Here is a 25876-nt window from a genome sequence, read left to right on the forward strand (position 1 = left end):
GAAAATCTAAGACCTAGAGCTTGGCTTTTTGACATTACAATGTATTTGATTTAAAGGAAAAGTCACTGTAGACACAGACATGACCTAGAATGAGTTATTAGGAATTCTTTCAATTATGCTGGTTCTCCTCAAAGGTAAGTGTTCTGGAGACCAAAAATATTAGGAATAGTAACTGTCTTTTTGATATTCTTATGCTCATCATAATCTTTGAGAATGTGTCGGTGACCAGAGATTGGAAGGGATTGAGAAATGCATTCTACTATTAAGTCATTTGCCACATGAGGGCATTGTTTTTCATCATAGATACATTTCATTCCAAATTCTAGGTAGAAATTGAGGCTCTTGGGGAAAATAACAACATTTCTTTATAGCAAACAGTCAAGATTCAAGGGTTTGGAGAGTAGACACTAACCATGGATTTTTGGCTACACTTAGTGATTTTAACCTTCTTAAGAATTGGTAAGTATATTTTTACTTGTCTTTTGAACCACTTCCTTCCCCCCTTACTATATCAAATTTTTATTTAACCTTTAATTTCCATAGGGAATATTTTTTTCAAGGCCATTGCAACAACAGCAAAAGCTTTTGTTTTTCCAGGAGGAGCCAATGGAAATTCAGTAATCCAAACAGAAGGTCCTGTTATCATCTCTGAAGGGAAATCAGTGAATTTGAACTGCACATTTAGAACAACTGGCTTACCCTTTCTTTTTTGGTATGTTCAATACCCCAACAAAGCTCTTCAGCTCCTCCTAAGACAATCAAAAGAAGATGAAGAAAAAACCAGAAATGATTTTTGGAATAAAAAGGTTAAAGAAGAAAATTCTTTCCCACTGAAAATTAATTTGATCCAAATGAAGGACACTGCTATATACTATTGCACCATGAATGACACTGTGACAGACAATGTAGGGAGAGCTGAACATAAACCTCCAGGCTTAAGAGAGGACATGAAGTAGTCCTAAGAGGGGAAGCTTCATTCTCCAAGACCCAATCACATCCTGGGGAAATTCCTAGGAACATAGACATACCCTCATTTCTGATACTCTGGAGTTGAGTACTCTCACTGGAGAATGAGGGGAGAGGATTATTCTAAGGAAAATAGTTTCTGGAAATGTCACCACCCTTGTTCCTGGCAGTTCTTCCCAGGACAGAAATCCTTAGCATAGAAATTGCCCTGATAATCTTCAGCAGATGGAAGCAAGGTGGTGTTTGAAGTCTCAATAACAAGAAATGAAAAAAGGGTTCAGTGGAATAAGAGGGAACTTTGGTATCATGACTATTTCACAGAATTTAGTCACATATCTTCTGTTCTGCTATGCAATCTAAACGAGCAATGCTTCTGTCTGAATCACAGAAATATCACCCTGGATTCCCTGAGACCATGCTAAAAACAGTGAAAAAGGGGGGAAAGAGAGAGAGAGAGAGAGAAAGAGAGAGAGAGAGAGAGAGAGAGAGAGAGAGAGAGAGAGAGAGAGAGACAGAGAGACAGAGAAAGAGAAATAGAGGGAGGAACAGAAAGGGATAGAGAGAGCTGTGTTGGTAAATGTTTAATAATCAGACCTCAGGGTGGGGTATGAGCACCCTTTTCAGTTTATTATTAACATTATCATTAACAGTAATAACATTTTCTTTGTCACTTTCTTATGTCTAGATAATCAGTAAAACAATATATTAAGCCCCAATTTGTAGCATTTGGCAGTTTCCTAGGTATACATGTTCACAGTGAAAATTTAACAATTAACTCTGATGAGCCAGTTTGAAGTGCCTCCAGCAAACCTTTGGATAGACAAACAGACATGAGAAGTGGCTGTCAAAATTAGTGTTAGATTGCTTGATATAAGCCTGTCTGTCTTTTTTTGTTTCTTCATTTCAGCTGATTTGCCTGGCTTGTAAATGGCCATTGGTTGGTAGTTAGTGGGAATGGCTGGCCCTTCTCCAAAGGGATAATGGCTCTGGGGGCAGAACAGATGCTTCATTCACAAATACACCATTCATAGCTAGCTAGCTAGAAGAGGATAGATAACAGATAATTTATTAAGTGGTGACTAAGAGCTAGGCACTGTGCTAAGCCCTGAGGATACAAACATATGCAAAAAGAAAACAAAGAAGAAAAAAAGGTCAGCATAATGTGTGTTGATCCAGATTCAGTCTCCATAGGTCTCTTTCTGGATGTGGATAGTGTTTTCCATCTAAAATTTATTTGGATTGCCTTGTATCACTGATTTGCTGAGAAGAACCAAATCTATCTAGTTGATCATGACACAATCTTCTTGTTATTATGGACAATGTTTTCATGGTTCTATTTGCTTCACTCAGCATCAGTTCATGTAAATCTTTCCAGGCTTTTCTAAAATCACCCTGTTCATCACTTTTTATGGAACAATAATGTTCCGTTACTTTCATATATTCTTTATTCAGCCATCCTCCAATTGATGAGCATCTATCTACCCATTAAGAAATAAGTTTTTGTTGTTGTTGTTGTTATTCAAACAGCGAAGGTTAGAGTATAGAATTTCTTTTTTATTTAAAAAAGAATTTAAAAAAAAGAAAAACAGAAAAGAAAAAATAAACCAAACAAACATAATAGAACATTGTCATGTGCCCAGCAGAACATCAAGGAGGATTCAAAATGCATAACAATAAATTACCAGTTCATGAAAGGATATATAATAGTAGAAGAAATTATATTCATGAATGTCCATCTTTTCTTTACTTCTTCATAGGTTGTTCTTTTGTTCTTTGCTGTGTACTTTTTTACTTTATTCTTTTTCTATCCATTTCACTCCCCTACCTCCTCAAGCAAGCTATAGTTAAACAAAGATATATTTCTATATACATATATTGATATTGACACACACACACACACACACACATACATCCCTGTCACCAAACAGACATGCATACACACATATCTTTCCTATCACTGCTAACTCTTTGCTTGAATTTTTCTCCTTAACTTGCCTTGGTATTATTTAACTTCCCCCTATCCATGGATCCCTTCCTTGTCTTCTTGCCCCACTCTTTGCTCCTCCCTCTCCCCATCCTTCCCTCCTTATTTCTTTATAGATTTTGGAGTCTTATACCCTTCATGGTATATATGTAGTATTATCTATTTAACCCATTCCTGATGTGAGTAGGTTTTTACAACTATGAGGCCTTCTACCCTTCTAATGCCTCTATCTATTCTTCCTCTGCACCTCTTTTCACATTACATAATTAATATTTTTACCTAAACTCTGCCTTAATCTTTCTTTTGAGCTCCCTATTGCTGATGTCAATCTTAAATATGTAGCACACATTTCCAGTAAAAAACATAAACAATTTGTTCATCTTAAGTTCCTTGAAACTGATCTTGAATATTGACTCTTATATGTTAAAATTTCTATTGATTGGGTTTGGCTGATAGACCTGAGAATTTACAAATTCATTGAATGTTCACTTTTTCTCATTAAATATTACAGATAATTTTGCTAGATATGATATTTTTTTGTCACTGGCCCAATTCTTTTGATTGCCAGTATATATCACTCTAGGACCTGTGGTCTTTTATTGTGACTACTGATAAGTCTTATACAATTTTAATTGTAGACCAAACCCAGATAGTGCCCAACTTGGTGTTTTTGGGGAGATAGCCTGTAGGTGTTTATACTTCAATCTGGTTCATCCCAGCCTAGAGTCTTTTTTTGGATATTCTTAGATTGTCCCAGAAGGAATCCTGTTCTACCTCAAGTCTTCTTGGTATTTCACCAGTCTATGTTTTCTCTGAAGCACAAATTAGTTCTGTTTGTGTAGGAAATTGGGGGAGCTTGAAATTTACTCACCTACTCTGCCATCTTCCCAGAATTCCCTTTTGAAAATGCTTTAAAATTTTTTAAATACTATATAATGCAAATTATTGGTTCATTGGTTTTCTTTCCATGGAGCTATGAATCAGCACTGGGTCAGAGAAGAGATAAGAGGCAATAATAGTTGCAACTGGCTCAAATTTAAGATTGTTTTTTATTGCAGGTATCTTCTGTCACATTTGGATCCTTTAGTTCAATCAAAAAGTGGCCAGTGGCAGATACGTAGCTATTATCATCCCATATAACTACAATTTTCCTGATAGGCAAGAGCATATTCTGGTACCTGTAATTGCCAAAACAGTGGCTTGTAAGATCAAGATATAGGAACAAGGTCACCAACCAAATGCTCTCTCTGATACTTCAAGAAGATAGAAATGATATTTCCTTGATTCAGTCTTGAGCCATTTCAAGATATCTGGTCCTGGTTTTCGTGTTATACAGAACAATAAGACAGACAAGCCTATGCAATGATGGGTGCATACTGGGAAACAGGTTATGATGTTTCCTTATATACTTTCACCATCTGCATCCTAGGTTTTCATAGTAGAATCATGCCAACAACATATGAAGGTTAGATTTGGGTATATTAATATTATTGAAAGGCAATCAGAAAGAGACTATTTGCATCAATGACCAAATGTTTAGGAAAATTGGTGTTTCCCATTCAAAAGTGATCAAAAAGAGGAATATGGTTGTTAGTCCATAAGGACAAGAGAAGTCTAATGGTGGACAACTTTCAATTCCAATACCTTCAGAAGTCATTAGTCTTATATGAAGGACTTAGACCATGTTTCTGTCACTATTAATTTTCTATTTTTATTTTTCCATACTTGAATGAATGCAAGTTCTGGAATGTTTAGTAATAGTATATAGACTGGGCTTCAGGTTATCTTTCTAGTCTAATTACATATCACTTTCTATCACATTTGTGATGTTCTAGCCAAACCTATCCACTTGTTTTTTTCTGTAAAAGGGATTTTATCTCTTGTCTCCAGGCCCTTGCAAAAGTTATCCTTCATACCTGGAATTCATATCCTCTTCACCTTGGCCTTGAGACCCAACTTTATCTCTCCCCGCTCTTCCCCCAAATTGTTAATGCTTTTCCCCAAAATTATTTTGTATTACCTTTTCATGCATGTGTTGTTTCCTCAATAGTCCACTCTCCTTTATACACACAAATTACAAAGTTACTCCTTAATAGAAAGAATTTTTTGTCTTTCTTTTTTGTGAGGTCAAGCTTTCTCATGCAGAGAGAAATAAGATGGCTAACTAGGGCCTTTCCCACAAGTTAAAAAGCAAGATGATCAATTTCAATAGAATGGCAAAAAAAAAAAGTAACTAACATTTATGTAGCACATCTAGGCTTTACAAATATTTGATTTTTATTGCTACAATACCCCTGGGAGATAGGTGCTATTATTATCTTCATTTTTTGGTGGAAAAAAAAAGAAGCAAAGAGAGGGCAAGTGATTTACTTAGAGTAAAAAAGCTAGTGAGTGTCTGAGGGTGAATTTGAATTCCAATCTTCCTGATTCCAAGTCTAACATTCTGTCTCTGCTCTATGCTGAACTTCTCTGATCTCTTGTTCGTGTATCTTAGGGCTGTTTTCTCATGAGGGTAGAATGTCACAAATTTAACCAGAGGAGCCACATCATATAGGGATGGTGGAATCAATAGAAGGATCATAAGTAAAGACAGTGTAGCTTTTTTCTTCTCTGTTCAAAATAAATATATAAATAATCAAATAAATAATTGAATAAATAAATAAATGAATGAAAAAATGCACACAGAGTAATCTCTTTGGGAGGAGGAGCTGGGTCTCACATCTTAGTCTCTCTTGCTCTCAGCACTGTTAAAATATGAGTTATTTTCCCTTTGGTTAGTGTTCCTGTCATCTTAGAATTATTTTGTGTATATCTATGTATAATTTCTTTGTGGACATTATGTATCCGCCATAGAATGTGAGGTCTTTGAAGGCAGGAGTTATTTTACTTTATCTTTGTAACCCTGACTTTTAAGTACAGAGCCTTGTAGGAGGTGAGTATTATTAAACTGACCTGAATTATTTGCCAGAACATGGACATAGTTTGTTAAGCTAACCTGAGCCTTTCCCACTTTTCACATTCTAAGAGCATTTAACTTTTCTATGTATGAATGAATGGGGACCGGGCTTCCAACTCCTGAATATCTTTCATAATCACTAAAAAGCCATGAATATATACAAGGCCCATCTGATTTCTGGTTTCTGATTGTCTAGATACAGAGAATAGAGACTCTGTTTTTAATAGTAATATAATCAAGGACAGCTTGTATTACTCTGCCTATGGCATATGCTGTTAAATATTTAACAACTGGATCTCTGAAAAAAAATGTTCTAAGACACACATTTGTCTAATTTGCATTATTAACATTGTCTCCATCACTTTTTACAAGTCCAGAAATCAACAAAACAATAAATCAAGCCCTGATTTGTAGTTTGCTGATTCCTTGGTATAAATCCTCACACTGGTTCCCGCACACCCCTGAAAGAGGCCCAAGAACCTTAGAGAGACAAACATTTGAAACTGTGAGCAACTGAAGGCCCAAAGATATCCAGAAGGCAATCAAAAATGTGGCAAATGAGAGTTGGGCTTCCCAGGCACTTGTGGATAGGACTCTAGCTATATGTTATAGAACCCAACCGAAAAAAAATTCCTTTATCTGGCTTTTTGTTGCCATGGGGAATTGGAATTAAGCCTTTCAGAAACCCCAACCTATTCAAAATTCTACTTGATTAATCAACTTCAAAATGTCCCAAAAGTATTCATTTTCACTCTGCTTTAAAGGCCTGTAATGAAAAAAACAGTTGAAAAGGTTGAATGACAGGTTAGCTGCCTAGGTCTAAAGGTCATTTCTTTGTCCACCAGCAAATTCATCTTCTACCAATGGTAGATGGTTTTGCAGTATATAGCCAACTTTCTAAACCATTCAGTTTCTGCTATTTCTACAATCCTGAATTATACATAATAAGTAAATTCAAATATAAAAAGTAGTATTTTTTAAAGAATAAAAATGAAAATAAAGAAATGAGAAGAGAGCTATTATTATACTAAGTAAATATTAAAGAGATTACATTATTCACTCTGTATAACATACTTATATTTTGATTTGGTAAAGAATTTATCCTATACTCTTGGATGTTATTATTGGGGAAAAATGCACAGGAAACTTGAAAGGATTGTAGGTGGGGTTGGGTGGAGTTCAGTAATGTTTAATTCATTGAAAGAGAATAGAGATGGCACTGTTATAGTTACATCTTAATATCTCTTGCTTTAAGCACAGTTAAAATGTGAGTTATTCTCCCTCCCTCTCCCCTTAGTATTTCTGCCACTTCAAAATTTCTTTGTATGTATTTGTGCATAATTTCTTTGTGTACATTCTGTATCCCCTATAGAATATGAAATCTTTGAAGGCAGGGATATAGCCAGAGAAAAGAGTCTTTCTCTTTTTCATGTCTCCTCAGAGAAATATTCAAAGAAATTCAAAGAAAAAGTGAAAGATGATATTTCTGCCATTTCTGAGGGAGACACTACCCTAGGGTGGGCTGAGCCACAGGGAGCCAAGCTTCTATGTGCAGAACTAGGAGATAGAGATTTGCAGCTGATGGTTTTGAGTATCTTTGCCAGAACAGATTGGATACAAAAATATAAACATCTCAAGATTTGATAAGAGTATATACTCAGAAGCTGGCAAGAGAATCATGGAAAAAGCTTCCCCGGGGAGCCTATGGATTCAGGCTTTCTGTGAATTGAGGATGGTCACAGAAGGAAATTAGCAAATTCATGGAAGGAGTTAACAGATTCTATGCAACTACTCCTGGACATAAGATCATAGGTTTGGAAGGCATTTACTGTGATGTCTTAATGAGTATCACCTATGTCAACTGTTCTCTTGTTGGCCAAGGGGAGGATGCAATGAAACAGAATCCTTGAATACTGAGGCTCCAGGAAGAAGAAGGCACCATATCAGAATGCAATTGATAATTTGATGTGAAGAACTCATGCTCTACGGAAAGAATCTCTGTGAAGGCTTTGTCCCCCTCTTTGTCATGATTGCACTGGAAGAACAGAAAGGAAAATTAAGATCATTAGAAAGAAATGTCATCCATCTCTGTACATTACTAACTTCTAGCATAGAAACCTACTTTTGGATTAGACAGTGCTTCCCAGGCATCTGTGGATAGAATTCTAGCCATATTTGCTGACCTGAGGTGGAGAATAAGATTCAAGTAAATTAAATTTATGATGATTATTCATAATATTCATAATATATGAAGCATGAGGGCACCATGATTGTGTTTTAAAATCTTGCATTTCCTAAAACTTATTGGAAGTATTAAATTTAAATTTTTTTTTAAAATTAATTGTATTATTATAAATGGTCAAAGGATATGAATAGGCAGTTTTCAGAAGAATAAATCAAAGTCATATGAAAAACACTCTAAAATATTCCAATTTTTTTGACCAAGAAATATAATTACTAGGGCTATATCCTAAAGAGAACAAATAAAAAAGGAAAAGCACCTATGTAGAAAAATATTTATAGCAGCTCTTTTTTTTGTGTAGTGTCAAGGAATTAGAAATTGAGATTATGCCCATCACTTGGGTAAAGTCTGAAAATGTTGTATATATATATATATAAATATATATATATATATATATTATCTTAATGGAATACCATTGTGATATAGGAAATGACAAGCAGATTGATTTCAGAAAAAATTTAAGAAGACTTATACAAACTGATGAAAGTGAACTGAACTGAACTAGGAGAATATTGTACACAGTAACAATAATATTACAAGGAATATCAATTGTAAATGATTTAGCTATTCTAATTAATACATGATTCAAAACAGTTCTAAAGAACTTATGATGAAAAAATGCTATCCACCTTCAGAAAGAGAACTGATAGAGTCTGAATGCAAATTGAAGTATAATTTTCCCCTCCTTTTATTTTTCTTCCCCCCACCATGGCTAATATGTTTTTTTTTGGCATATTTTCATATGTATAATTGCTATCTTATTTCTTGTCTTCTCAATGGGTGGGGAAAAGGGTAGGCAGGAAGGAGAGAATTTATACGTCAGAATAGAAAAAAGTGAAGAATAAAGTAAATTTATTTTAAAAATAGTTTTAAACATCTTTATTTTTACATTACCTGCAATTTTTAATGTATTTTTTCCTCTTCCTAATTCTGTCTTTCCCTATAATAAGGGAATATATATGTGTGTGTGTATATGTGTGTGTGGGTGTGTGGAGGTGTGTCGATGTATAATATATATTAAATCAGCAAAGTTAATCAACATATTAAAAATTATGTTATTTGTAGCATTCTATACTAATAGTCTCCCTATTTGCAAAGAAATGGTGGAAAGTCATTTTCTTGCAATTTTTTTTTAGATCTTGCTTAGCCATCATAATTTCATGACATTCAGTTTTGATTATTTTGATTAATATTGTTTTATCATCATTGTTTCCATTTATATTGTTGTAGACACTCTGCATTTTGAAGTAGACACTGCTTCAGTTTATATCAGTTTATATAAATCTTTCCATGCTTCTCTGTATGCATTATCTCTTACAACATAGTAATATTCTATCATGTTCATATGCAACAATTTCTTTAGCCATTTCCTTATCAATAGGCATCAGCTTTGTTTTTAGTTTTTTTATATTAAAATGCTGCAAGAAATATTTTGGCATAGAGGGGGGTCTTTCTTTTTGTCACTGATATCCTTGGATATGTCTCAGGCATAGGAGTCTCTGGATCAAAGGATATAGAAATTCTAGCCACTCTCTTTACATAATTCTAAATCACTTTCCATAATAGTGTACCAATTCATAACTCCATGAACAATGAATTAATGTACCCATCTTTCCACAATCCATCCAACATTGATTATCCCTGTCTTTTGATTTCTTTGCCAGTTTTGTTGAATATAAGGTTTGATTGACTGGTTTGATTTTTATTTTTCTTATTAAAGTTTGGAAGGTTCTTAGATTGTTGTTGATAGCTCTCACTTCTCCATTTGAGGACTGTTCATATCATTTGACCATCTCTCTGTTGGGGAATGGCTATTTTTCAACTATATTTGTTTCAGTTTCTTATCTGTCTTGGATATTAGATATTTATCAGAAAAAAGTGCCACAAAGATCTTTTCCCCTAATTAATGACTTCCTTCTAATACTAGCTGCATTTGTTTTGCGTTTACAAAGGCTTTTTAAAACATAATAACTGAATTATACATTTTATCTTCTATGATTACCTCTATCTCATATTTAGCTATGAATTCTCTTCCTAGTCTAAATTATTAAAGATTCAGTAAATTGTTTTTGTCCATACCAGGAATTGTACTCTTTTAACTTAACATTATCAGTTCACTTTATAGTCAAGAACTTTAATTTGTGATAATGAATTTCACTCTCAGTGTGTTTTCTAGTGCAAATGTTTTTGGGTGGCTATCATTTTCTTATTGTAAAATGATTCCAAGTTACAATAATTAGACTAGTGTTTATGTGTAAATTAAAGATTTACTTAGATATACAAAACCACTTTTGGTGCATCTGTGAAGCTGTTAATTAACTCCTTGAAGATCTGTTTGTATTTCTTACCCCATGAATACTAAGTAAAATCAAGAATTTAGACAGTGAAAAAGAAAAGGAAAGGAGGATAGGGTACAATGTGTATACGGAAGTCCTTTTTTATTTTTAGGGAAGGCTGAACCTAGCTGTAGTTAAATGGAAGGAGATAGTGATAAGGTCGAGATTGAATATGAGAATGACGGAAAGACAGACAGAAACAGAGAGAGGTAAATAAACAGAGCCAGAGCAACAGAAAGAGAAAAAAACAGAGCTGAGAGAGAGGTGAGAGAAAGACAGAGAGAGAGATAGTTAAAAAGACAGAGAAAGAGACAGAGATACAGAAAGAATGACTGAGAGAACAGAACAAAGTTCTGGAAGAGATGAAAGGTATTGTATCAAAAGTTTATAGAGAGAGATTAGGTAAAAGGAAACAGAGAATTCTTTGCCAGAGAAAAATAGAGAGAAGGAAAAAAAATAACGATTTTGAGATCTGGGAAATGAAGGAGAAGGATTTAGTAAGTTTATGTCAACAGACAGGATTCTCAGAAAACAGGAGTCTAAATTATTTGCTATTTTTGGTATGAGGTGAGCTGAACAGTTTTAAAAGAATCAATATGGGAAATGAGTAGAGGATTCTAGGAAGGTAAAAAAAAAAGCATTGAGGTGTGTGTGTGTGTGTGTGTGTGTGTTTGTGTTTCAATGAGAGTTCAAGTAAGATCATTTATCATTAATTTGAAGTAAGTAAAATAGATGAATTTCATGATTTTTTTCTTTCAGCAGTCCTATAGCAGATTTGTAGAACTCCATTTGGTTTGGCTTCAGTTTGGGGTAAATATAAGACATATCTTAGAGATAGTGGAAATTCTGGGTAAAAGGGGATTCTATGGTAGCAGCTATACTATAACATTAAAATGTCAGTTCATGAGATGAAGACTTAGATTGGAGATAAGCAAAGGGAGAATATGTCTAATGGATTAAGAGAATCATTAGGGTACAAATGTATCTGAAGAGTTTCATAGCTCTGGATCTTGGAGGTGACTCAGTTATACAATACAACAAGTTCTAAGATGGGACCATGTTTTGATGGTTATAATGAAGTGAAAAAGAAGGAGGTTGTTAGGGTTAAGAGGATTGAAGAATTAAGAAGGAAGTTTGCTAGAGGAGTTTGTAACTTAAATAATGAAATTCTTGAGGGTAAGTGTAAGAGAGAGACAGTTAGAGAAATTGTAAATGAAGGCTCAAATGTAGGCTCAAAAAAACCCAATAAGGAGTATTACCATGATATATTCAAAGGCAACATGTTGTGCTGGAGAGATTAATGAAGAAGGGGAGATCTGGAGTGAAAGGATGCAATGGATCATTTTCTTTACCAGTTAGGAGTCTTACCTCCTCTTGCAAACTCCAAAGCAGGCAAAACATCCAAGGCTTGGTTGGGAGTATGGTCAAATATACAATATATCTCTAAGGAAATATAGATATATTCAGGGCACATGGCAAAAAGTTCATAGACTACCTTCTTACATGATTGATTTACCTCTTTTAATTCTTTTAGTCACCCATTTCTCGATGTCCTTTATGCCTTTCTGCAGCTTCTCTTAAATGATTCTCATTGGTAATATGATGCACGTTCACCTCCTGACTCTTCATGGTCTCTGGCTGACCTACAACTTAATTCTTTGAAGTTTTGGATATCCTATTCTTTGTAATCATATAACATGACTGGAAAAATAAAACAAAGATGGAACTTTGTTTTAGGAAGCTCAAGATAATTAAGAGTACTATCTAATTTCCCAAATACCAACATGTCCTGCTCTCCTATTCTTGTTTGATTCTGGATACAGTGCATAGATGGACCATCTTTATGGGCAATCCAGACAACTCCATGTCAGAGTCCGCAAAATTGTTATTCTTCCTTTACTTAATTTTTCTTTGTGGATAATTAGGTCAAACTCTTTCGAGTGATTATTGATCTCAGCAAGCTCTGAAGTTTTTGATGTGATTGGTATAATATTAACAGCAAAATGGAACATGTAGAGAACTTTATCATCTTTTGGGAATCCCTCTTTTATTTTTTCTTCTGAGTTGGAAATTCCTTTTTTCAGGACACAAATTCTCCATAAAATCTTCTTTTTAAACTTCTCTCCCTTATATAGATAAAAGTGATTGTTCCTTCCTCAAATTGACCATAGCCTAAGACTTATTTCTCATGGCTGCTCTAATTATACTTTACATTATCTAAGCTTGTTTGTCATCCAAATAACCAACCTACAAAACAAACAAATAGATAAAAAGCAGCCTACAAAATAAACAAACTAACAAATAAATAAAACCAAATAACCAATCTACAAAACAAAACAAAAATAAATAAATAAGTAAAAACAAATAACCAACCTATAAAACAAACAAATAAAAACAAATGGCCAGCCTACCAAAGCAAGGTAGGAAATAGCAAAGTGCAATAGGTAGACTTCAAGAAGATTTAGGTTCATTTCTAGCCTCTGATACTTTCTAGCTGTGTGAGCAGGAACAAGTTGTTTCTCTTAATAATATCTTTATTACTTACTTCCTAACATTGCTCTGAGGCATAAATGAGATAACATAGGAAAAGTCCTTTGCTAACCTTAAAGAGCAAGGTAAGAGAAGAGACAATGTCATTTTTCATCTTTTTATCTTGCTGCCTGGTATAATACTTTAATAAATGTTTTTTGAATGAAAGAAGAGTAATGAAAGAACCTCTTTGTCCCCAAAGTTATTTGGAAAACCCATCCTGATCGAATATTTTCTTGTAGCTGTAGCAGTTAAATATTTAGCCCAAGGAGGGCAGTATTGCTATAGCCAGAAATGCCTTCAGTTGAATGCCCTGGGTATCTGTGAATGGGACTTCATGAAATGCATAAGGGGATAGGCTCCCATCTTTGATTGGCTGTTTTGCTGCAATAACTTGTATTTCCTGGAAGAAAAGGAGAGCTAGAAACATTTAGAATTCAGAAAGCTTTCCTTTATTGTAGTGTCTCTTGACCCTGGAACTGAATGTTCATTAACCTTAGCAGAAGAAAGAATGGGAAAACTAGTGGGAGTTTTGTTCATGATCCTATGTCTTCAACAGAGCTGTGAGTTGGAGGAGATGGGGAGTCTCAGGAAACGACAAATGGAAATGGGGGTCTCAGGAAACAAGGCTGAGGGGGGAGATAAAATCTGTTTCACATGGGATTTACCTGATGTGTCACAGAAATAAAAGGAACAGTGTAACTCATTCCTGGCCTTGTATTTTGCACAGGGGTGAGCGGTAAACAGACAGTGCAGCAGAGTCCTCAGTCCTTGAAGCTCCAGGAGGGAAAGAGCACTGCTTTCAACTGTAGTTACTCAGACAGTGCTTTCCAAGGGCTCCAATGGTTCAAACAGGAATTTGGGGAAGGCTTCACCTCCTTGTTTTCCATTGCTTCTGGGGAGAAAGTGAGAGGAAGATTAAAATGCACAGTCAACCGGAATGAGCGACTCAGCATCTTGTACATCACGGCCTCCCAGCCTGGAGACTCGGGCACCTACTTCTGCGGCGTGGAAGCACAGTGATCCCCAGGCACCTGCAGACTGTGCACAAACCCTGCACCTGGAAGGCAGGCAGCCATCCTGCCAGGGAGCACATGATGGCATTCTACCAGTGGTTATTTTAGGTTCATTCTTCCAGGTTCACACTGAGGGCTTTAAAATATATGTGTATTCTGCCTCCCTCTGTTTCCCAGGAGCTCTCACTGGGGACTTGGTTGGCTCCGTATAGTTTGTTAATTCATCTTGCGAATCATAGTTTGAACCTCTTACCCATTTCAAGGGCATTGTTATATAATCCCTTGCTAGTGCATTTCTAGTCTCCTCCATGTACTAGCAGACAGAGTATATATGTGTACATAGGAATGTGTGTTTGTATTTGAACCTACTACATATTTATATATCACATTACATATTACATATGCATACACATGTATACCACTATATAGTAGGAATATGTATGTAATTTGTATTGTGAATATGTGATCTATAATATGCATAAATATATATGTATAACTTTGGACTGGAATCTACTAATGTTACATATTTTTATATCACATATACACATATATACTATATAGTGGGAGCACTTAAGAGCATTATGGATATGCAAAATATATGTGTTATTATATGTATCTGTGAATGTTTATATTTAGATTTAAACCTATTAATACTACATATTTTATATAGAAATATATATTAATGCTATATATATAATATATATAATGCTATAAACTGTGTGTATAAGTATATAACTATATACATGTATGTACAAGTGTATACATACTCACTACCTGGAAAGTAGCTGAGGACATAAAGAAGTAAAGTCAGGATAGGAGCTGATGTGTCAGATTCATATACAGATCTAGCATTTTACCCAAAGCTCTAGGCTGTCTCAATGCTACTGTAGGGGGAAAAAAGTCATGACAATTTCACTTCTGAGAATAGATGAGTCAAAAATATACAATATGTTCTCTCCAATTTTGTATCTGCTCAAAAGGTGAAAATCTTTATTTTTTTAAAATCTTTAATCTTTATCTTTTCCCTTTTAGACCTAAACAGAAAAATTCACTCTTGAATTTGTTAATAGGAAGTTTGGTACTTGTTAACTATTAGACTGAGAGTCTCAAATGTTGTTTTTTTCAATCAGAAAAGGAAATAACAGAACATAGTATTGGATAAAGGAGGTGGGAATCTCTGCTCACAATATTAGCAAACTTGAGGGGAAAAACAATGAAGAGGCTGTGGAGAGTTTCATTTATGATTGTGAAGAGTCAAATAGGCTCTGAGTTGGGGGTGTCTGGGGGCTATGGTAACCAAGAAGATATTCTTGGTTAAATATCTTTAAAGGTTAAAGAATTAGGACATGGTTGAAATCTGGATCTTCTGGGCTTTCCTTTGGTGACTATGAAGAGATTTTTAAAAATGAGCAAATTCTGGTGAAACTGGTGTCCAATGTCGTTTGTCTGGCATTTCTTTTTGAACAGGCATGAGTGGCCAGCAAAAGAAGGTGCAGCAGAGTTTTTTTGTCTGTGATCCACATAGATGAGAATACCACTGTGAATTGCATTTGCACAGAGATTAGTTTCATTTATTTCATATGATACCAACAGTATCTTGGGAAAGATCCTAATTACAATTGTTTTCAACTGTGGACAAAAATTAAAATGGAAGATTTACAATCCATCTCAATAAAGGCTCTAAACATTTCTCCCTGCACATACCCTCCCAGCTTGAAGACTCAGCCATCTTCCTCTTTTCAACAAATACTCCCCAGGCACTGGCCATCTGTGCATGGAGCTTCAGCCACATTCCTTGTCATTGGCTATGGGCACTGAGAATTTTGCTTTGTTGTTTACTCTTCAAGAGAAACCAAAGCACAAAATGTTACCAGAATTTTTATTTTTTAATATCTTAAGAAGATATTAGATACATCATAGATGATCCATGATAAGTTATGAGAGAAGTAGAGTTGAGTAGATCCTTTAAAAGTTAATATGTGTTAGGTATCTATCTCCTTCCTTTTTCCAAAAGCATCCCCTAGTATCACTCTCAGTAACACTATATACTGGACTAAATTAACTTACTCTGAGGACCCCCCCCCCATTTCCAATGGTTTTTCTTTGAGTGGGTTATACAACTTTGTATTATTTTGAAAATAGTTTGGACCTTTCAGACTTCCTGAAAGACCTTCAGTAGCTCCAGATCATATTTTTAGAACCACTCTCTTAGAGCAGTGAGAAAGTGATTTTCCCAGGGCCATAAAATCAGAATATAACACAGGCAGGGCTTGATCCCACATCATCTTGGCTTCTTGTATGATTTTCTATCTTTATTTCACCATACCATTTTGCCTCTCCAAGAACATATGAAGACACAAATGAAATAGTTCCTTCTTTCAAAGAGATTACAATCTACAGGAATAGCAGAATTTTAAGCTATAAGGAACAAGAGACATCATCTAATCCTCACACTCTCCTTTCCAGATTGAAAAACTGAATGTCAAAGAGAAAGGTTCTCAGAGGAAAATCCTATTTGGTTTTAATTTAGGGCAAAGGAATATCAAATTCTGTTTCTGAGTGAAATCCACGATAAAACTCCTTGTTAATTGAGACCTAGAAGTTGAGCAGTCTAGTTTATGGTAAAATGCATTTTTTAGGATCATTAATTAAAAGCCTGAAAGGACATTAAAAAGCCATCTAGAACATCTTTTACAGATGAATAAATTATGATCTAGAGAAACCACAATAAGTGAATTACTTAAGGTCACATAGGTAGTAAATAACAGAACAGAGATTTGAATTGAGGTCTTTGTCTTAAAATCTAATTTTTTTTCCCATTGCACTATGTATTGCATAAATGGAATATGTCTCTTCTATTCATAATTAGCATTATTCTGTGCTAGAATTGTTTCTTGAATTCACTGTGGCACTGCCTGCAAGCTCTCTCCAGATACTGGGAGAAACAAAGTGATTGTAAAGGCATAGAGTAACTACATCTTCTCTAAGGATTACTCTCCAGCTAAAGAGAGCCCCTTCTTTAGTTCTGATGAAAGGGCTCCCAGCTACCCTATTGTTCAGCCTTGCTCTCTGTGTTCATCTTAGAAATTTGAGGTGAGGGAAAAACTTTCCATTGTATTCCCATTGCTCTAATGACCCTGAGGAAAAGACAAACCTTTTGTCTTTAGCATACAAGTCTGTACCAATTTTCTCTACCATGGCCTTAATTTAATTTAATTTAACTTTTTATTGCAGTAAGCTTATTTATTTTTAATACACATTGTTTTCTGAATCATATTGAAAATTAAAACAAAAGGGAAAAACCATGGGAGAAAGGGAAAAAAAAACAGAAAAAAGAAGCAAACATAGCATGTGTTGATTTATATTCAGTCTCCTTAGATCTTTTGCTGGATGCAGATGGCATTTTCTGTCCAAAGTATATAAAAATTGCTTTAGGTAACTGAACTGCCAAGAAGAACCAAGCCTTCCAAAGTTGATCATGACATTCTTTCTGTTATTGTGTACAATGTATTCCTGGTTCTGCTTGTTTTGCTCAGCATCAGTTCATGTAAATCTTTACAGGTCTTTCTATAATCAGCTTGTTCATCATTTTTTATTAAACAGTAATGTTCCATTGCCTTAATGTACCACAATTTGTTCAGTCATTCTCCAATTGATTCTCCAATTACTCATTCTGCAATTTTTTGTTACCACAAAAAGAACTTCTACGAACATTTTTGCACATGTGGGTCTTTTCCTCTCCTTTGTTATTTCCTTGAGATACAGATCCAGTAATCAACCTTAATTTTATAAGAAAAGAAATACTATAATTAGTAGCTCAACCTGAAGACTGGCCTATTGTCTCTGAAGCAGCCCCCAAAGAGCAGAATCTACATTTTGTTAAATTCAACATCTGAAGCAAGGCCTCAAGTTATAGTTTTAATTCTCCCCTACTCCCTTTTCTCCCCTCACAATGGAAAAATATGCAAAAAGGAAAAGCTTGATTAAAGACAGAAAAATTTTCTAAGTTGAATTTTACAAGGACAAAACCTCCTTCTGTCAAAGGAACTCTATCTAAGGCAATGACTCTGATACAAGTATTTTTGGGCTCTATGAGTTAGTGAAGGGGCCAAGAGGAGAAATTAAATATACAGATACTGGGTGTTTTAACAAATCAAAACCATATGCCATTTTTTTTTAAAACCACGTCCAGTTCTATGGAGATACTGGGAATGGGAAGTGGATTTGGCTGGGGAAGTCCTGTTCAGCTTGTTCTTGGACAGAGAGACACAATTACTTAAAACATTCTATTTTTACTGTTACTCATGTTTCATTCTCCTTCCAAAAAATTGAAAAAGGTTCTCAGATTTTCTGGTTGTTCCCTAAAAGGAATGAGAATCATTCCTAACGTGATAAGCATCAGGGAAATAAAAAAAAGTGACAGTAAAAATCCCCAAAATATAGATAAAACTTTTCTAGTTATTTCCCTAATGAGTGACTCCTATATTCAAGGAGTTTATATTTACATTTTTTATTAATATATCTCATTTTTATATTATCTTTATTCTTTAAATATTTGGAGACAATGTAATTTCAAAAATGTCCCTTTCCCATTCCCTCTACTGTAAGCTAGTCTTTATGACAAAGAAAAAAGGGAATAAAATTAGGTAAGGAAAAATAAGATTCAAAACCACTGAATGTGAGAACATATTCATTCAGTCTTCCACAGCCACAGTCTATTATTTATGAAAAAGAGAAAAGGAGGGGCAGCTAGGTAGTGCAGTGGATAGAGCACCAGCCCTGAAGTCAGGAGGACCTGAGGACTTAAGATTTCCTAGCTGTGTGATCCTGGCCAATTCACATCTCCAATTACCTTAGCAGAGAGAGAGAGAGAGAAAGAGAGAGAGAGAGAGGGAGAGAGAGAGAGAGAGAGAGAGAGAGAGAGAGAGAGAGAGAGAGAGAAAGAGAAATACAATGTTGCCTTCACTCCCATGTTTTACCATCTTTTCCCAATTTCTGTGCATCAGTAAATAATTAGTAAATAAATATTTTCATTTGCAATATTATTTTACTAATGATTTGGAGCACTCTTTCACATGGGTTCTTAATACTTTACAATTTTCTCAAGAATTGTTCTTTGGGGGCAGCTAGGTGACGCAGTGGATAGAGCATCAGCTCTGAAGTCAGGAGGACCTGAGTTCAAATTTGACCTCAAATACTTAGCACTTCCTAGTTGTGTGACCCTGGGCTTACCCCAATTGCTTTAGGGGAAAAAAACAAATTATTCTTTGGCCACTTTTACATTAGGGAAAGACCTTTTAGTCATAACATATTAGTTCCTTATAGATCTTGTAAGCAGATCCTTTTTAGAGATATTTGATGCAAAATTTTTGCTTTTGCTAAATAACAGCTTCCTTTCCTGTTCTCTTTATATTGATTTTGTTCATGAAAAAGTTTTCAAATTTTATGTATTCAAAAGTATCCATTTTATTTTTTTGTGATCATTTTTGTCCTTTGGATAGTTGAGATTTCTCTCCCAAGCCAAGTTATCCCATCTTTTTATTTTATTTTATTTTATTTTATTTTTTTAACAATGTGACATTTGATATTCAGGTTATATATCCATTTTGAGTTAAAGGTTCCAATACTATGTAAGATGCTAGTCTAAATTCAATTTCTGCCAAACAGATGTATAGTTTTTCAATTGGTCTTTTATCACAAAGGGAAGTTCTTAATTAAATAATTTATTATCATTTTCCTGACTACTGGGTTATTGTATTTGTTTATGATTCATTTTTATCTAATATGCTTCATTACTCTAGTTTTCTCTTTTTAATCTCTATCAAAATTTTTGAATGATTCTTGCTTTCCTTCTTTCTCTTACCTTCCCTCTCTTTATTTCACATATCTTCCCACTGTTTTATATCTCCCAAAAAAGATATTTATTCAGCTATATTAAATCAAGAGTTTTAGGCCATAAATTAAACCCTTCCTCTTTTCTTGATTCTTTAAGTTCTCTTTACATCTTTAGCTCCAAAATGTCTTTTGTCCTTTGATAATTTTACTTTGTTTTTTACTTTCTGCACAATTAACTTTACATTTCTCTGATCAATAGTGATTTAGATCATTTTTCATAGGACTAGAAATAGTTTCAATTTCTTCATCTAAAAATTATCTATTCATATCCTTTGACCATTTATCAATTAGAGAATGGATGAAATTCTTATAAATTTGAATCAATTCTCTATATATTTTAGAAATGAAGACTTTATCAGAATCTTTGAATATAAAAATGTTTTTCCAATTTATGGCTTCCTTTCTAATCTTTTCTTGAAGAAAACCCCTCTGGACTGTGAGAAACATAATCTTGAAACTCTGTAGTTAGAAGTTTGTTACGCTCTTCATATCCTAATGTAGATGGTATTTTTACACTCCCAGATGTGCTGCCCTAAAAAACCTAAGACCTTAACAACTTGATAAACATAAAGAAATATTGTCTTATTGCCTGTCTAGAAATGGTACCCTCAGGGTGATAATCTTTGCCTTCTGTCTAGGATGAAATTCCTTTAGTATGACAAATGTATTAGGGAACTTTTATGTTTCTTTCTATGAATATGTGTCTCTGAAATTGCTTGATACTGACTTTCCTGTTCTGGTGGGGTTCAGTTACTAGCTAGCAATAAACGCTCTTAAATTTACATTATTTTGGCTGTCCTGTATTTTCTCTCATCTGGGCACTTGTCTGCATTAGTTTTGTTTGTACAAAAACTTTTTAACTCAATATAATCAAAATTATCTATTTTGTGATCAATAATAATCTTCAGTTTTGCTTTGGCCACAAGTTCCTTCATCCTCCACAGATGAGAGATAACCTATCTATGTTCTTTTAATTTATTTATAATATCATTCTTTATATCTATACCATGAACCCATTTTGACCTTATCTTGGTATATGGTGTTTGATGGGGGTAAATGTCTAGTTTCTGCCATATTAGTTTCCAATTTTCCCAGCAGTTTTTGTCAAATAGTGATTTATTATCCCAAAAGCTGGGGTCAATGTGTTTGTCAAACACTAGATTGCTATAGTTATTGGCTATTTTGCCCTGTGAGACTAACCTATTCCATTTATTGACTATGATATTTCTTGTAATTTCCCTCATTTTACCTCTACTTTCCCTTTTTCTGGTACAATCCCCTTTCCACCTCTAGTTTCTATTTTTTATAACAGTAAAATCAAATTATATATGCACTATCTCTATATACCCATAATAGAGATACAGTTCTCAAGAATCCTTTTCTCATTACCATTTATGCTTCTCTTGAGTTCTATCTTTGGAAATCAAATTTTTTGTTCAGCTTTTTAATCAGAATAAGTGGAATTCACCTGTTTAATTGAATGTCCATCTCCTTCCCTGAAAGAAAATGCTCAGTTTAGGAGGATAGTTTATTTGTGGCTGCATTCTAAGTTCCTTTGCCTGTCAGAATATCAGATTCCAGGCCCTTTGATCCTTTAAGGTGGAAGCTGCTAGGTCCTAGGTGATCCTTATTGTGGTTCCTTGGTATTTGAATTTTTTTTTCTGTCTGCTGCTTCTATTAATACAATTCTGAGATATCACTATACACCTCTCAGATTGGCTAAGATGACAGAAAAAGACAAGGACAAATGTTGGAGGGGATGTGGGAAAACTGGAACACTAATACGTTATTGGTGGAGTTGTGAATAGATCCAGCCATTCTGGAGAGCAATTTGGAACTATGCTCAAAAAGTTATCAAACTGTGCATACCCTTTGACCCAGCAGTGTTTCTATTGGTTCTATATCCCAAAGAGATCTTAAAGGAGGGAAAGGGACACACATGTGCAAAAATGTTTGTAGCAGCCCTTTCAGTAGTAGCAAGAAACTGGAAACTGAGTGGATGCCCATCAATTGGAGAATGACTGAATAAGTTAGAGTATATGAATGTTATGGAATACTATTGTCCTATAAGAAACGACCAGCAGGATGATTTTAGAGAGGCCTGGAGAGACTTACATGAACTGATGCTAAGTGAAATGAGCAGAACCAGGACAGCATTATACATGGCAACAACAAGACTATACAACGATCAATTCTGATGAACATGACTTTTTCCACCAGTGAGATGATTGATGCCAGTTCCAATGACTTTGTGATGAAGAGAGCCATCTACACCCAGAGAGAGGGCTGTGGGGACTGAGTGTGGATCACAACATAGCGTTTTCACTCCTTTTTTTGTTGTTCGCTTGTATTTTGTTTTCTTACTCATATACTTTCTTTTTTTGATCTTATTTTTCTTGTGCAGCAAGAAAATTGTATAAATATTTATACATATTGGATTTAACATATATTTTAACATGTTTAATATTTACTGGACTGCCTGTTAGTCTGTGGCAGGGGACTGCGCAGGGGGGAAGGAGGAGAAAATCTGAAACGCAAGGCTATGCAAAGGTCAATGTTGTCAAATTATCCGTGCATACGTTTTGAAAATAAAAAGCTTTATATAATTCCAAAAGAAAAAACAAAACAAAAACTACAACAAAAATAAAATATCTACTTTTTATCCAATAGTATAATGAAGATCAAATAATTAGGTCAAGCCACTTATCCCCTTTATATAATCCAGCATTAGAGAACCTCTCCCTGGAGGAGATTCTACATCTCAGTATAGAAAGTAAACAATTTTTCTTCTAAAACTAAAGGGCCAGAGGTATAAAATAATGTGAATATATTTGGTGTAAAACCTGAAGAAGCTGAGACAATGATAACTGATAATATTCCCCAGGGTTCTTAAATTCATCTCTGAAGTCTGTATTTATCACTAAAATCTGAGTGATCACTAGTATTTTTGATGAATAACTTTGTTCAACTCCCAGTTTGGAGGCCATTGAAAATTGCATTTTTAGATATTTTTCCTCTTTGCTTTGAAAGAAGTGTACTGGTCTGAAGAAACATGTAGAGTTAATTTGATTTTAATCTTGTATGTTTTATTTGACCATGAATAATAATTCAAAAATAATGATTTTGATCAATTCAATCCAGTTCAACAAAGGATAGGATGGAAGGAAATAATGAGTATAATGGGATTTTGAGCTGAGGGACTTGCTTTTAATGGACACATCCCCACTGACACATCCCTAGATATAGAGTCAGAACCTTAGGAACAACCAGTTAAAGGGATAGCACAAAGAGGCATTTGCCAAGCCTTCACCATTGAAAATGGCCTATTTTCCCATATGTTTTGCAAATTGCTTTTCTTTACACATTTTGTTTTCTAATTTGACCTTCTTGTTGTTCCTTGAACAAAGCATTAAATCTCCTTTTGCATTGCCTTTTAATACAAGCTATTCCCATGCCTAAATACATTCTCTCTTCACCTCTGCCGTCATGTCATATTATCCTCAGCTTTCTTCAAAGCTCAGATTAAATGTTACTTTATTCAAGAAGCATATTCTGCTCTTTGTACTTGCAGTGACGTTTCTCCAGAAATTACTCAGTATATATATTGTACGTTTATTATGGTTTATTTCTTCCAACATAATTCCAAAATGGTTCCTTGGGGGCATAGATTGTTTCAATTTTGTTTTTGTATTCCTCAGGGCCTAACACCATACTGGGAATCCAGAATTGTTACATGAATGAACCAGCTGCTCTAAGATCAGAGAGGGAAAGGCAGTTTTGATATAGTGCTGTCTGTTGTTGGTTGGTAGATATTACATGGCTATTCGTATACATGCATACAAGGCCATACATTGCTCAGCTAGGTAGTACAGGATAGGATATTGGCCCTGGGGTCAGAAAGATCTGAGTTCAAATTCAGCCTCAGACACTTACCTGACCCTAGCCGAGGCACTTAGCCCAGTTTGTCTCAGTTTCTTGATTTTTAAATTGATCTGGAGAAGGAAATGGCAAAGCACTCCACTGTCTTTGCCAAGAAAATCCTAAATGAGGTCACAAAGAGACAGACATGACTGAACAACTACAATACTTACACAGGCTGTCATCAGTTAGATTATAAACTTTTGGATGACAGCAGCTAAGTTGTACTTCTGTAAATACACGCTTCCAGGAACGGGTCCTCATTGGCACCTAGAAAATCTATCTAGTGGGCACTCAATAAATATCTGCAGAAAGAGCACACACACACACACACACACACCCCAATTCTGAACAATTCTGCCCACTTAAAAAGACAAAACAACTTCTTTTTCAGTAGGACTGATTTCAGGCAAAACTTTGAATCAAGCAATCATATTCTGCACTCGAATGAAATAAATTTCATTCAAATGCAGATTGAGATGGTTCCCAAAAGTATCCCTTAACCTTTCTGCATGTCAGTTTCATAGGATATTTCTGAGAAAGCCATTTTATTTTTACAGAAACAAATAATGTATCATTGTTTTTGTTCATTAATTGATCTTGTTCCAGATCGGTGATGTCATCTGTGTAGGGAACTTTTTTATTTATTATTTTTCTAATAATAAAATACATACAAAGATGGCTACATGACCAAACTCTAAGCATTCCAGTGCTTGCTTCTATCCCCTTAATGGTGATTGGAATAAATTGTTCTCATCCATCCATTCTAGCAGGGAAAGTCTTCATATATTTGGAGTAGACATCCTCTTATTCACTGATGAGTTGGAATCCTATAGGTTATCCTTAACCTGTCTGAAGATAGTTCCAAGAAACTCCCAAACGTACATATGTCTCCAAGTGGCCTTGTGGGACGGAATATCAGCCAACAGAGAGGGAGAAAGGTAAAATGGGTCTCATCTCTCCCTCCCAAGGCTAGCCAATCATAATACTTATTTCCACTGGCTTTTCATCTGTGCACATCATTTGGCATGGAGGAACCAACACAGAAGGGGCCAGGCACAGTTTTCAAGGAGAAGATATTCTGCTTTTCTATAACAGGTATGTGGGAACCATCTCTTTTGATTGACAGCCAGAATAGGTTGAGTGGTTAAAACAGTTAGAATGGGACACATCCTTTCTCTTTTCAACTGTATCCAGAGAGGATGAAAATCCAGTTCACCCAAAGATTGGTACTGTGAACTGAGCTGGTTGTAGGGAGGGAGAAGCCTATATCTGGCCGCTGGATCAGATGGCTCTGGAGGGGAAAGTGAGGCAGGTGACTTTTCCCAGCCTCCTCACTTAAATCCAATTCACTTTTATGTCATGGCATCCCTTCTCTGATGTCATGTTGTTCTTCAAAAAATGAAGGACAAACAATAACAACTTAGAGCAGTGGTTCTCAAACTTTTGTTTTTAGTTATCTTTATCCTATTAAAAATTATTGAGGATCTCTCCAAAGAGTTTTTGTTTATCTGGGTTATATTTATAGACATTTACCATATTGGAAATAAAAACTATTTTTGAATTTGTAGACCCTCTAAAAGGGTTTCAGAGATCTCCAGCATTCTCTAGACCATACTTTGAGAACCACTGACTTAGAGACTTGTGTTTACTGAACTCTGACAGCACCAAAAAAGAATCAGATGTCCATTTAGTGGTTTCAACTCTCTGAACTTTACAAAAATTGACTTTTAATGGGTTGGAAAAGATACAGGAAATTATTCAAGAAAATAGCTATATTTCTTACACTACCCCCAAGAATGTTCTCAGTACCTTTGAATGAGCATTCTAGCTTACCTGAGATCCATAACACAGAGCAGAACCATGACTTTTCCATTTGCAAACAACACAAGTTGGGCAGGGGGTTTAGGGAGGCTTTGGGGCCCTCACATTTCTCCATGCTTCTGTGATTGGCCTCCAGAGGGGGATGCTGCACAAACTGAGTCAGGATCTTGTGAGAATGAAGCACATGTAAGCATGCCCTCCCTTCACTTT

At 35.0% G+C, this 25876-nt stretch overlaps 1 gene segment (V, D, J or C); it reads left to right on the forward strand.

Annotated features, from left to right (window-relative positions):
* The first annotated feature begins 347 nt into the window (after positions 1-347).
* LOC116421803 lies at positions 348-14600 on the forward strand. The segment is given in 2 exon segments: positions 348-459; positions 13744-14600. Coding segments are annotated over 2 exon segments (339 nt in total).
* The last annotated feature ends 11276 nt before the right edge of the window (positions 14601-25876 follow it).

Source organism: Sarcophilus harrisii, chromosome 2 (assembly GCF_902635505.1).
Source record: "Sarcophilus harrisii chromosome 2, mSarHar1.11, whole genome shotgun sequence".
In the NCBI taxonomy this organism is placed as follows: Eukaryota; Metazoa; Chordata; class Mammalia; order Dasyuromorphia; family Dasyuridae; genus Sarcophilus; species Sarcophilus harrisii.